General features: G+C 40.1%; 2 protein-coding genes across 5 annotated transcripts in view; both read right to left on the reverse strand.

Moving 5' to 3' along the window:
• Positions 1 to 8,044: 8,044 nt before the first annotated feature.
• Positions 8,045 to 10,631, reverse strand: LOC107654736 (UPF0500 protein C1orf216-like). Of its 2 annotated transcripts, none has more exons than XM_016441959.1 (2): positions 10,458 to 10,631; positions 8,045 to 9,348 (listed from the first exon to the last, which is right to left on the reverse strand). In XM_016441959.1, the coding sequence occupies exon 2, from the start codon at positions 9,318 to 9,320 to the stop codon at positions 8,337 to 8,339; it is 984 nt and encodes a 327-aa protein (XP_016297445.1). In that variant the 5' UTR covers positions 9,321 to 9,348; positions 10,458 to 10,631; the 3' UTR covers positions 8,045 to 8,336. The 2 variants fall into 2 exon arrangements, with proteins under 2 accessions (XP_016297445.1, XP_016297444.1); XM_016441958.1 differs by lacking the exon at positions 10,458 to 10,631 and adding an exon at positions 10,302 to 10,446.
• Positions 10,632 to 12,383: 1,752 nt separating this feature from the next.
• Positions 12,384 to 14,217, reverse strand: part of clspn (claspin) — a 15,351-nt gene continuing 13,517 nt past the window's right edge. For 2 of the 3 annotated variants that reach the window (XM_016441961.1, XM_016441963.1), the window contains exons 22-24: positions 13,282 to 13,358; positions 12,940 to 13,101; positions 12,385 to 12,628 (exon numbers count right to left, since the gene is read on the reverse strand). In XM_016441961.1, the coding sequence (XP_016297447.1) occupies positions 12,512 to 12,628; positions 12,940 to 13,101; positions 13,282 to 13,358 (356 nt within the window). In that variant the 3' untranslated portion in view covers positions 12,385 to 12,511. Of the gene's footprint in view, positions 12,629 to 12,939; positions 13,102 to 13,281; positions 13,359 to 14,217 lie in introns of all 3 variants that reach the window. The other variant, XM_016441960.1, reaches the window with a different exon arrangement.

The raw sequence follows: 14,217 nt of genomic DNA on the forward strand, positions 1-14,217 counted from the left end.
GTGTTGTGATTGGTTAGCTGGGCCAGTGTGTGCTGTGATTGGCAGCACTCGGCGCTTGGTCGGGAAATGTCATGCCCCTTACCATAGCCGCCTGCGAGCTTCAGTGTAAATATTGCGTCAAAATCAAATCAATTTGAGCGTGATTTAAACCCAAATGATTGTAACCACTCTAAGTTCGTCTGCCTTGGGAAAGCTAGCGCATCTCCGACATAGTGATAACACCCATTGCCTTCTCTAGTGCAGCTCAACCAGGTCTCATCCCATTCGTCGGTATTTGTGATGTCACAAATCCCGGAAAATATGCGTTGTAGTCCAAACGAGTCGTTCGTTGTAGTTTTTGAAAAGTGATTTCTGTTAAATAAAATATCTCCTTTTGAAGTGGACTTTGAGCTTTGTAACTTTGCAGATCTTTTTTATGCTCAAACAGCAACATTACAGACTAACTAAAGTTTAAAAAGTGAAAAAGCATAATAGGACCCCTTAAAGGTGATGTATGTAATGCTGGGTACACACCACAAGATAATTGGGCTGATTTTGGGCCGATTTCTCCCCTTCCGACAATCCTAGGTAATGTCCCGATTATCTTGGTGGTTCTAAAGATTATTTTATCAGATTTTCCTGTGGTGTGAGGTGTGTTAAGAGTGACTGAATCTGTTTGGAAGAACGTCGGAGGCGCCCGGATCCCGATTCAACATGTTGAATATTTATGACCAGAAATTCTGATGTGTGGGGGGGAACCCCGAAAACACCACACACTATAGGAGCAAAACGGTTAAATCATATTTGTGGTCTCTCACATTTTGAAGATCTTATAAGATTTTTAAAATCTTGTAGTGTGTACCCAGCATAAGTTTTTGACTCTACTAAAGCATAAAAATACCATAATATGTTTGCAGATATTTAAGAAACATGCTTCTTAAGAAACATGCAAGTTAACATACTTGTTTATCTGAAAAACAATGCTACAGTCAGTTATTCTCCTTTGAAAATGTGCTGCTCCGGGCCGGAATGTCGGTCTCTGTTTTGGTTTGTGAAACCCGCCCACTGCCAGTTTACCCAATTGTATTTCGGCACCCCGGGTTTCCAGTTGGCGGAAAGCACTGCGTATTTAATTTCATTCATCGTCAAGTGCGCTTGTTCCTGTTGGTGTCGTCAATCTGGCAACCTGCGTGTGCGTCAAGTCTGAGGAGGACGGGCCCGGTGAAAAAAAAACCTCTCCAATATTTTGAATTCGGACTGCAATACCTAGTTCAACCACTCGGTGTCAATCCTACATACAGCACCTTTAAACAGGCTAGTTATATGACATCTGATAGAAATTACAGTCTTTAATGATATGCAATCTCTAGAATTATATATTCTGTCTTTCTAGATAGAGATAGATAGATAACCCCAAGACTTGTGATTTTATTAAATGTTTTGCAATGCATTAGTAAAAAATTTATAATGTTATGCCTATTCCATTCCCATAGAATAGCTTCAGTGAATATGAGTGATTGATCATGTTGTCTAGACAGAAGGGGTTTCAGATCTTGTATACCCTCAGCTGCAGTAGGAACTTCTTGCCCTCAACCACTACAAACACTCCCATTCATGTTCATTAGTTTTGCCTCTTTGTGTCCCTTTCCTATACTGTGGTGCAATTAATACACTTCATAGTATTTAGATATATAGTGAGAAAAATAATATCTTCTTTTTTTCTGAGAGCTTTCAATCTTTACTAGTTTTGTTTATATATTGTGCAGATAGCTTTACTGCAGCTTTAGAATTATTTTAAGACTGAAAATTGTGTATCCATGTGATGAAAGTATTCCTCTCTCCCCATCTCTCTCTTTTGGTAGTTGTCACTGGTTCAGCTTGACTGCTTCGTTAGGACTCATCATTTGCATTCAGATTAATTATCTAATTGCCGACAAATGTCCGGCGGCCACCCCGCACTCCGGCTCGTCAGCTCTGTGCCTGTAATTATTTTAATCATTTACTTTCATCTGGAGTGTTCCTGCCATACTTCTGTGTTTAGAGGCCATTCTTAATTACCCTGCCAAGACACTCTTCCCCTCTTTTCATGTGAGGAAAAGGGGCAGATAGAGAGAGAGCCCGATGGGGAAAAAATCCAGGAATCTTGACAGCATCATAAAAGCTCCGAGCTCTGCTGGTTGTTCACTCTGTTTCCCCCCCTTCAACTTCTCTCTGTCTCTGACTCCCCCACTCCTCCGCCAACCCACATCCTTCTCCAATTCGAACTATTCCTCCCTCTCTCTCGCTCTTGCTCCCTCACTTCCTCCAGTTCCCCCTTTATCGCAAGCACACATAGGAATCGCCTCCGGGGCCCAGTGCTCTGACTACTAATACACTCACACACACTGTGACATACATCATGTGCCACGTTCCCTGCATATTATCTGGTAAATCTATACACCTCTCTCTCCGCAGCTTCTCTTTATTTAGGCACCACCAGTCTGGTTCTCGGGTGCATCTGGTTTGTGTCTGGTAGTTGTTGGCTCAATTCCTACCATTGCTGCTCTCGCTGTTGTGCCCTCTCAGCAATTGTGAGACACGCGCTGTGCACTGGTGCAAATATATAAGCTATAATTGGGGCCCCTGGCTGTTTAAGGATTATTCCAACTTTGGAATATCTAAAGTCTAGATGGTGGTGTTTCATTTTCATTCAGTTCGAACTCATTAACTGAAATTTTTGTTTTCTGTCATCTGAACATAAAATAGCGCTTGAGCACTGTAATATATGAGTTCAGAGTGGTATTCGGGAGGGAAAAAAAGCACAGTTTCTGCTCCGTCCAGATAAAATGATGGGTGGTATTGTCCTATTTTGAGATAAATTCTTCAGACAGAGACTCTGCAGAGAAAGAACAGCGCTGAGCAGCACAGTTTCTGCTCCGTCCAGATAAAATGATGGGTGGTATTGTCCTATTTTGAGATCAATTCTTCAGACAGAGACTCTGCAGAGAAAGAACAGCGCTGAGCATTAAGAGTCACGTTGGCTCCGGAGGGACTCGTCTGAGTTTGGGGATTATGGACTCATAGCCCAAGGGTAGTTTGTTAAGAGTAGAATATGTTTTGAGCTCAGATTAAGAATATAGGTGGTGCATGAAGGGGGCAGAGCAAATTAATAGTATGGTTTTTGTGTGGGCCCCGCAGTGGGTGAGAAATATGGAGGTTGCAGTTTTCAGTGTAATAAATAGTTAAAAATGCTGAGTGTGGGGGGGGATTTGTGATCACACAATGGATTGCAAGATGTTTATTCTTTACAACAGACAAGTATCTATTTTTATTTTACTAGAACTTATTTTTAGTTATTAATTAAATCTGTAATTTTGATATGCATTATTCACCTCTTGACTAGAATTCTTTATATTTTTAAATTACTAAATAAATTCAAGACAGTAGCATCTATTTATTAGACACTAGTGGGTATTCCAATTGTTACAAGTAACCATCGTACTACAAGATTTTTATTTTATTTTATTATTTTATTTTAATTTTATAAAGTATAGCCATTCTGACTAAACAAGTAAAAAACAAGTGTAACTTCAGTAGGTACTAAACTGAAAAAACATACTACCTTTGGGATAGTTACAAGTAACTGGGAATAGGCACCTTTAACAATTGGAATACATAGTTGAAAGTGAACAGCACATAATTCCATAAAATTCAATGGATTAAAAGACCATTTTTAGCATTATTATCCATTAAACTGCACTGAAACTATCAGATGAAAACAAAATTTTAATTACGCTGAAGCTGTTTCACAGCTGAAATTGAATTTGTTTCATTATTGATGAATTCTGTAGCAATAACACTGTTTTTTTTTTCCGTTTATTGTGAAGCTGCTTTGACACAATCTGTATTATAATGCCCTTTACCTACTTGACTTGGCAAACATTTGCAATTGATAGTTACTAGACAATATTGGAATAGTGACAGCAAAGGAATCAATACTAGCATAATGAAGTGAAACTGCAACAGATAACACTTTGAAGGAAAATGTTAAAACGACTTGTGCACATCTAGTGTGTTGCTGTAATATAAGCATGCCTTTTCACTTTATCTAGTCAAAACTTTGACTGTGAACAAAGGTTGCATCAGGGCAATATGGTCAGCCGTGATGTGAGCGTGTTCAACATTGCAATTTCCACATTTGCATTCTTGAAGAAACGCAACGCCGGTGTCACCGGCACCGCTTTTTTTCGGTTTAATCTGCAATTCCACGGTGCTGAAAGCGGGCCGGGTTGAATTCATTGTTCTGGCCTGTCGTCGTTTAGCGTCGCTTTGCTTTTGTTAAGTGGCAGAGGGCGTCCACAGGACCTGGGCACGAGAGGGACCACTTCATCTGAAGGGGTGAAAAAAAGCAAGCTAAATGGAAGTGACAGGCTCTGAAAAAATTCCTACCGGCAGCTGGGAGGATTTGACATGGCGAGCTCCCCCACCACCGTCAGCCCTGTGACCCCCGTGCCTGGCACACGCACCTGCCGCTCTGAGGCGCGCTTTCACCGGCAGAGAGATTATCGCGGGGCGTGGTGTGGTCGAGCCGTCGTCAATGAAGTCCTGTGAAAACCCCCTTATGCGTGAAAGAGCCGCTATTCAAGCGCCTTTGTTCAACACATTTTTATGGGACAACATTGGCCATTATGAGGTTTCGAGATTTACATGGGACTCCATAGAGGGGTATAATCCTTTCAAGCAGCAAACGAATAAAAGTTTAAACCCGCTGTTTTCATATTTATTAGCTGGTTAAAGCAGACGAGGCAGCTGATCCCACTTAAACCAACAGGCTTCAATATGTCTATAGGCTCTAGCAGATTATTAAACACAATCGAAATTGAATCAAGACAAGTTCACCAAACCTTTATTTCGAATCTGTCTGTCTATCTATCTATCTATCTATCTATCTATCTATCTATCTATCTATCTATCTATCATGCATGGACCCCAAGGCTGTCCACATCTCCCTGACTCTCTGCCACCCCTTCTCTGTCCAAGCTGATTGTTTCCACGCCAGTGGAGTGCTAGGGGCTACTTCACTGTCACACTGCATCATGAAGAGGGAAAGATGAGGGGAGAGGTAAGAAAGACAAAGAGACTTTAAAATCTTTGAGGGCACACATGAGAAGGGACACAGTTACCAACAGTGATGCCTATTCACTTGAAAGTGACTGATATTGCCCCCTCGTGCTGAGGAATGCTTAATGCAACCAGTTCCTTTCGCTTTACATAGGCATTTTAAGCACTAACACTTTGAATAGTTGCGAATTTTACGTTGGAAATCATTTTATTCTGGAATTATGCCACATACACCTTTGCAAAAATGCAATGCAGGATTAAAAATAGTCCACGTTTCGACAAAATGGGCTATTAGCCTATAAAAGTATTTTCTGAGACACATATAGCCTATGAAATATGTAATAATTACACAAATAAAAAATAGATTTATATTGTTATAAAGCCCAGTAGTCGGAATAGAAACAGTGCCAATAGATAGATAGATAGATAGATAGATAGATAGATAGATAGATAGATAGATAAACAGATAGATAGATAGATAGATAATAGATAGTATAGACGGATGGATAATAATTAAATAAATAAATAAATAAATAAATAAATAAATGCATTTGGTTTGTTTTACATTTTTTATTAGCTAGCTGTCTATGAACATATTACAGCATTGTATCCTATTTAGGCTTTATATGTTGAAAATATTTGAATTTAGCTCATGGTAGAACTTGAGAGATCCGGTGATGCATATTTAAGTACAGTTTCGTGTTTGCTGTCACAGCGGTGATACTTTCTTAAGTTCAACGTATATCTTTATTTTGGGCGCAAAAATCAGCGGCTCCGCCTCATGAGAAACACGGCGTTTCATCCTGCAGCACACCCGTCTCCTCGAGTGCAGAGACGTTCTCACCGTTGCCGTTATTCGCGCCCAGCAGGGACCTTCTCACTCAGTAGTTTGTCCCACTGCCTACATTATACAGTGTGGCTTTTGATTTATTTTTTTGAATGTTTTCTGGGTGAAGACACACCGAGTCACATAAAAAAAAAACTGCTGAACTATCAAGATCGACAACCCACCACTTCTTTTCCTCCCAGAGTCATCCCAGGGGCCTTAAAAGCAGGATAGCAGAAATAACCCTGAATTACAAGGGACAGTTTCTAATAGATTAGTTAAATGTTTTCCTAAAAACGGGTAATTAGTCAAATGAAGTATGTCCTCAAAAAAGGAATAGCTTAGTTAACCCATACATGAAAATTCTGTCATGATTAACTCACCTGTATTATTATAATTTTTTTCTGCTGCTGAAAATAGAATACTCCTATATTTTAAAGAATTTGAGACTTACAGTGGGAAAAATATGGAAGTCAATAGAAAGCATCAACTCTGGTTACCCACATTCTTCAAAATATCTTCTTTTGTGTTCTGCAGAAGAAAGAAAATCATTGGAACAGTTTAAGGGTAGGCTAAGTAAATGACAGAATTTTCATTTTTGGGTGAATATTGCTTAGGCTATGTATTCCTTAAAACAACCAAACGAAAGTCAAGATAAGAATGAATGGAGCTTAAAGTAGCCTGCTTATTACATAAACTTATATTATGTTTTAACATAGTTTTCAAGTAATCACTTAACTTGGGCCTAAAAGTTAATGGGCTCTAACTCAACAGATGTACTTTTACCTGAAGAAGTTACTATGGCAACAGTAGGCAGAGCTGTACGTTAGCCTTTACCTGACAGTTCATCGATACAACCTAAGTAACTTACTATCGGTATTAACCTTATTACAGATTCAAATAGCACAAAAACTTTAAGTGCTGTGTTTAACACGTCTTCAGAAAAGTTGACGGTTAGCAAACTTTGCGAGAAGCGCCAAAAAATTGGGTTGCGCGCGAAATCCTCGACAGATTTCAGAAAGAAAACAACACTATCCTAAACTGATAAATTATTTTCAATTTTTTTCCCAATGTGCTGCATATACGTAAATGAGCTGTCGTTATTTGTTAAACGAGAAATGTTATCCCTTGTAAAACGCACGTTTTCTTTAACATTTTGTATCTGGCTAGGATAATTCTTGCAACACTTGCGCTCCGAGACAAAAACGCGTTCAAAGATGTGTAATTCTCTTAGCTCGCACTTTTGGTAGTGTGACATTGAGCCAAAGACGACAAACCAAATCATTAAACATGTTAATTCTTCAGTATATTCGCAAAAGGGTGTGATAAGCGCACACGGTTAGTAGTAAAAATTCGCTCGGATTATCCCTCATTTTGCCCCGGGCTTTTGGCTGCCGAGTCTTACTGGACCTGCAGGCTGCTCACCGGGCCTGATTGGACCAGGTGCCCCGAGGCGCGCTCTGTCCAATATCCCTCAGGGACAAGGAACCAGTGCAACTCTTACCCTGCAGCTCTGCTTTGACTGTGGATTATAGGACAAACACTGGTATCTCCGTAAACACTCAAGACACATGCATACACAGAGAAGGCCAGACGCTCTCAGCCCGGGGCAACAAGATATAGAACCCGTGCTATTTAGATTGATGTAGGCCACTTTGATTTAAAACTCTCATCCAGAACTTTTTCTGTGTGATAAGGAGAAACAATTGAACACTGTGTGGTTCTTAAAGAAAGCACTGTCATTAAAGGTCAAGAGAGGGTCTTGAATATATAATGTTGAAGCAATATCAAGCCTTAGAACATAAGAATGGCCAAATATTGTTATATAATGTGTCAGTACTAAATTTGTCTGAATTGTTTTTACACACTGGCTGGAAATGTGATCAAATGAACATGTGCTGTTGTTACCCTAAGGAACAATTTCGACCTGATCTGACTTCTAAAACGATTTATTACTGGTGTAACATAAAATAACAACTGATTTAGTCAAAACAATAATATATTTGATTTAAATTTAAAATAATTTAGATGTTACCACAAGAATTGCATTTTTAGGTCAACAGAATATTTTTTACAATGTACTGCTCTTCAAAACATTTGCAAGCATTTCACAAAAAGACACATTGTGCATTGTTAAATATAATTTATTTTATACCACACAAAAACATTTATACAACTTTTTTTTAAAAACATCAGGTTGGAGGAGTTCAGAGACATCAGTAACCACATGGGCACAGTTCAAGGTGATTTTCTGGAGAACTTTTAACCACATTTATGATAGTGATAAAAGTTTAGCATTATGGAACATTATAGGGCAAAATAGTTCAGAGACCCAGGAGGTAATTTGATTCAAAAGAATAAGATGCACAAAGATTACTTTTCACATGATAATAGTCACCAGCTGGTCTCATGACTTTTCTCAGATTGTCTGTTATTGGGCAACAGTGGCAGCACCCATGCGCAGAAGCTCTTTCCTATGCGTAAGAATGATGTCGAAACTGGACTGGAGCCGGTTCTGCTGCTCCTGGACACGGTTTTGTAAGGTGCGAACCCACCGGATAAGGGCCAGGCGACGATACATAGTCAGTTGGACTTGATGCTTCTCCATCTCCTGTGCCTTAAACCTCTCCCGGTCCTGTAGCGTCCAAACAGCCTCCATAAGTTCCGGCAGCTCAGAACAGGGGTCGGTGTCCGAGTCCGACGAGCCGTCTTCAACTGCATCAGCGCCCTCCAGGCTCTCTCTACGCCGCTCTGCCTTCTTATCCACTTGGTTTTGGTTTTTCAGGGTGTCCACAGATGCATTCCCATTGTCTGCCATTGGACGTTCTCGGCAGATTTGATCCCAGATGGAATTGTGGGCCCCTGCGACCCCGATGTCACCACTCTCTGTGCTGAGTGGGGAAGAGCTTTCTGACCTGTAACCAAATTCAAACTCTTCATCACTGTCAGCCCAGTCTATTACACCATCCTCCTCTTCGTCATCATCCAGTAGGTCCTCTACTTTCTCATTCTCTCCCAACGCCTTCTTTTCATCATCCGTCACTCTCCTCATCTCTTCATCAACCTTGCCTTGTTCTGCGCCATCTGGAGGCACTCTGCTGCCCATATCGTCTCCACTTTCAATCTCAGGAAGAGGCTCCAAAGGGCTCCAGCATGGCAGACGAGACAAGGGGGAGAGGGGTCCAGGTCCATAGTGGTTGGCAGAAAGAGGCAGATCACGGCCCAAAGCTCTTGGACGCACCTGGTTGCGGTTTTCATCTCCTGTCATGGGGCCATCATCCTGTCCCAGGAAGTTAAAGTTAGCATCTTTCTCACATCTCTTCTGACTGTTGGTATGGATGCGCAGAGTTGACGGTGGTCCAACCAGAGCTTGACTTCCAAGGACAGGGTTCATGGCCCGATCTTGCTGAAGCATTTTCAGTTTTGTTTGAGATTCACTCGCTCTTTGAAAAGGGCAGATAAAAAAAAATAAATAAAAAAAAAAGAGTTAGTGGTTTGACAGAAGGATGCAAAAGCAAAGTAATACAATATATTGTTATATTTTGGCTGCAAATATAGTTTCAGACAAAACAGAAAAGTGCTGAAAGGCCACTAACACACTAGTGGTTTGACAGAAGAGTCTTTACAGGATGCAAAAGCAAAGTAATACATTATATTATTATATTTTGTCTGAATATAGTTTCAGACAAAACAGAAAAGTGCTGAAAGGCCACTAACACACTGTAAATAATATCTGTGGCTAAAATCCCTCGCTAATAATGGTTAAAATAATACATGAAATATTCAGTGGTGCAATTCCACGGCATGTTCTCCATTTCGGTGACATGAAATATTCAGATGTCCTCTCACAGATATAGCCACGTAATAACTTCGGGGGCCTGTCAATCATTCGGCGTGACAGGCGCTGTGGTGCTGAAGAACAGCAACCAGCGATTCAGGGTTGCGCGCCTGAGGCGCAAATAAAATGATTGAGGACATAAAATCTGCAAGTAGTCCAATTCCGCCCCAAGAACAGGACCGAAAATTTGTGCTAACCTGAACGGCTCGGTGCATTTCGGTATATTTAAAATTCCTGCTGTAATTTACTTGACGATTCGTGCAATTCGATTGGAACAGCTCGAAGCGCCGCGTTAAAATAAATATATACGATGCATGAAGGAAATCAATGAACATTAAACCACCAATCAAACGCATTTTTTGGAGCTCGATGCTCGACTAGCTGCCTAACGAGCACAAACGTTATCAAAATAAATGTTATCGATTCAGATAATCAGCAAAACAAATCCGCAACAGTCAATCGCAAAAACCAAGAAAAAAAAAAAAAGTATTGATAAATAGAATCCAGATAAATACAGGTTGGATTACGTAAGAGCGAGCGGCGTTACGCTAGTCTCACCCCATCTCTCAGCTTCGCTCGCTCGGCCGGGAACGCGGCGAAAAACAGCTCACATCCACAGAGCGCCTAAACCTCCTCCAATTTTATCTAGCCGTTACATAAATGGCTGATTGACAATAACGTTTGAGAATCAATTATTAGAGGGTATTGTCTTACGGTTTGTTGTCCGTTTTTCGTCCGCGAATAAGATACAGTGTCCTCCCTGTTTTCCCCTCCTCCGACCGACTCTCTCTAGCGATGTTAATCTGATTCCTCCTCTCTCTCTCTCCCTCCCATCCGCTCTCTTTTCCCGTGTACTGCAACGGACCACTGGGCTATGACTCACTTCCTAAACTGGGAAGGGACCACATAAGATGGAAACCGGTGAAATGAGTGGAAAACAGTGTGGGAAAAACGAATTAAAGTCTTGAACAAAAGAGGGGGCTCTAAATTAAGGCTTGAACCCTGAAAAAAGGTGTCAAAACAAATAATAAAAGTTATAGGGTCTTAAAGTATATATATATTTACTTATCATTATTATCAATTCTGGCAATACATAAACAAAATATACATACCGTGTCATTATTATAGAATTAAATACGTCTCAGAAACCTTTATTTTACTTGAAATGACAGTTGACGGTTAGCTATCTGTGCAAAAGGCGCTAAGCTACAATTTGATTTGCGCGAGATTGCAGGAAACAATATTTTTTGCAACAACAACAAAAAAAAACTTAAAACTTAAGTCCTACAAAGTGTAAAATACCCCCAACTCATCAGAAAAGAGTTAAGGACGACTATTTTGCAACCAGGTTTATACCCCTTAATGGGCCTGCAGTTTTGTTGTAGGTCTATGACGGCTTATCATGAGGCACTGTGTGACTGTGTTTTGGTGCTTGCACATCAAACAGACTCAGTAAGTACATTCCCTCCCTATCCCATGACAAGCAATTGCTGGCGACAGAAAAGAACTCTTCTCTCCCACCCTCCTCACTCTGTCCAACATCCCCATTCAAGTGTAGCACCTTCAGGCTGTCTCTACTCTCTCCCCCTTCCATCTCTCAATAATAGCCTTAACACATGAAAAATACATCAAATAAAAAGTCTGCCTGTGGCTTTGTCACATGGAAAATCATCTACATCAAGCAAACAATCTGGGGAAGGAACGGGAATGAAGATGAGAGCAAGAGACAAGAGATGCTTGAAGTTGCCTCGTAAAATGAGCTTCAACACTTGCTGTATGAGTTCAAAAACATATTACCTGTAAAACACTACAGGTTAGACAAGCTTATGCCACTAAATAATAATAAAAAAGCTGGATTGTGTCCCGCACATGCATGATAACTTGCAGTAAAAGCGTGCTGTTGCCAGAAAACTGAAGCACTTGTTTGGATGCGAGCAGCCTGCAGTTATGACCCATTTCCCTCAGTTCAGTTGCACGTCTCCCATCCCGGCAGTTTGAGCAGTGACAGAACCCAGAGGGACTCACCCCTGGCACTGCTGTCAAAAGCCACCACTCAGATCCAGCATGGCAGCTACTGCACATTCAACCAGTTGCCCAGAAGCTCTCCATATATACACAAACATAGACTACATGGCTTGGCAGGCAACATGGAATTAGTTTTCTAGTTTGACAAGGTCAATTATCTTCAATAGAGCATTTCTTTTTGGGATCACTGGTTAAAACGAAATGAGTGATGCGGACGGAGGCTCAGCATGTTGCTGGAACCAAACTCGCTTAAAAGTCGCATGTTACAAATGAACTCAAAATTATTCAGTGGCTTCTGAGAATGATCTCAGTATTCTCTTGACAATATAGTCACAAATCAGAGGCTGTGTCCAGCCTGGAGCAAGGTTAATCTTAAAAAAAAAAGAAAAAAAAGAAAAAAAAAAAAGAAGGAAGGAAATTCCAACTCCAGAAAAGAGCTGGATTAGAATCGCTTCAAAAACACAGTAATCCAAGCATAACCAGACAAATGTCTTGGTATCTGTTTGAGCAGGTTAAATAGGACAAATTCTTGGCAGTAAAAATGCAAATAGCAGTGATGATTTAAAATACACTTTAATACACAATTTTACAAAAACAAATACAATTACATCACTTAAAAGGAGAAATCACAATATTTACATGATACAAGATAAACTCTCAACATCATAGCATTTAGTATGGACAATGGGACAAATATAATTATGTATTAATTGTTAGTAATACTGGGAAGTTTGGAAGCAACTTCAGTTTTCCAGATAGCTGAAAATACTTTGTGGTGGTCTTGTAGGTTTGAGGGAGTTCCCGAGACATGGCCGCTTAGCAGCAGGGCTAAAAGAGTCCATCTGTCCTCTTTTCTTAATCTGCAAAGTTAATTTACTCATTTTTACTCATACTTAAGAACAAAAAGCTATCATTATACAATAAAACATTTATCTTGAGTGGTGAAGTAATTAAAATGTTTGTTAATTAAGACACTACAAGTTGAGGTGTCTAAGACTACAGCTCCATCCGGTGGTAGAACTAATAACTACATTCAAAAATCATGCAACAAGGAAAACTCAGCATTTCTTTTGGTTCTACTCCCTTTCCATAAAATGTTATTCTAACTCCATAGTAAAATATCCTTGTAAAAATGTAAATAATATGGAAACTTAATGATCAAACAAAGTACCTGTTTTCTGGGTCCCTCTGATGCTGGTGGCTCTTTTTCCGGTGACAGGGTTTGGAAGAGGAAGCCTCGTGAGTTACGAGGGGCCAAGGGGTTGCTGTCAGAGATGCTGGCTAACTTTTGCAACATTGCTCGAGGCTGACTAAGTAATGAGCCTCTCTTGACCTGGAGATAAAGTACAAGTCAAAAGATTACAAATCTGTGACAGTATTTCCTCTTAAAAGCAATTTAAACAAGTTCACAGTGGAATTGCTATAACAAATACTAGAAAAAAACAACACTAATAAACTAAAATGTACACAGGAAGTAGAGAACAGCATGAGGGAGTGTGCTGTGGATACTAACCACAGCGGGCTGAAATGGCTTTCGGAACTGGTTGATATTGGGAGCCGCCTTCTCTTGCAAAGGAGCAGCTGAAGGGTCTGTAAACAGGTGACAGTTTTAGAAGTGTATCCAGGAGAAAATGTCCATCATTGGGCAAACAAAAAAAGAGCTTGGTTCCAAAACGCTATAAATCCATTTTGATTAATTTGAGTAAAAATGTGTTTTCTTTACCAAGAATGTGGCAAGATGAAAACCACTATTTTCTGTTTCAAACTTTCACATAGCATCTTTAGGTTATAATAACATTAAAAATTCAAATCCAGATTTTGATTTTCAATGATTTATTATTTTTTCCCCAAAATGCAATAAATCCATTGAATCAATATAAAAGTTATTTTTCATATTGAAACTGTTGAAAATACACAACATAGTAAAAGTTGATCCACATATGACAGCCTCTGAACTAGAGGTCTGCTACCCGACCCGAGCCCGACGGGTCCTGAAATACTTTTGGGTTTCGGGTCGGGTTCGGGTTAATGCTTAATGAATAGCTTCGGGTTGGGCTCGGGTTTATAGCTAAACTAAAACTATATGCAGTAGCCTAGGCTACGCTGCTTTCATAGACGCACGCACACACATAGCACACGACAACACAGCACGGAAACTTTTATTAGTAAAATAGCTACGACAGGCTACTGACTCGAAACTTTATATTTCTCTGCAATGAGGGGGTAAAATCGCTGTTTTTGAAGTAACTAAGCCTCATTGCCTGTAGAGAGAGGCGCGCAGACGCAGGTTCACACACGCAACTTTCATCCCTCTCTCTCTTTCGCTAATTCAAATAAATTATATAATTAATTAATTCAAATAAATGCGATCTTACCGCACTGCATCTCTGTGTCTGATTTAAAGCAGGCTGAATGCTAACGAGCCTTAACTGACGAAAATGACCATAAT

Source organism: Sinocyclocheilus anshuiensis, unplaced genomic scaffold (genome assembly GCF_001515605.1).
Source record: "Sinocyclocheilus anshuiensis isolate Anshui unplaced genomic scaffold, SAMN03320099.WGS_v1.1 scaffold195, whole genome shotgun sequence".
Classification (NCBI taxonomy): Eukaryota; Metazoa; Chordata; class Actinopteri; order Cypriniformes; family Cyprinidae; genus Sinocyclocheilus; species Sinocyclocheilus anshuiensis.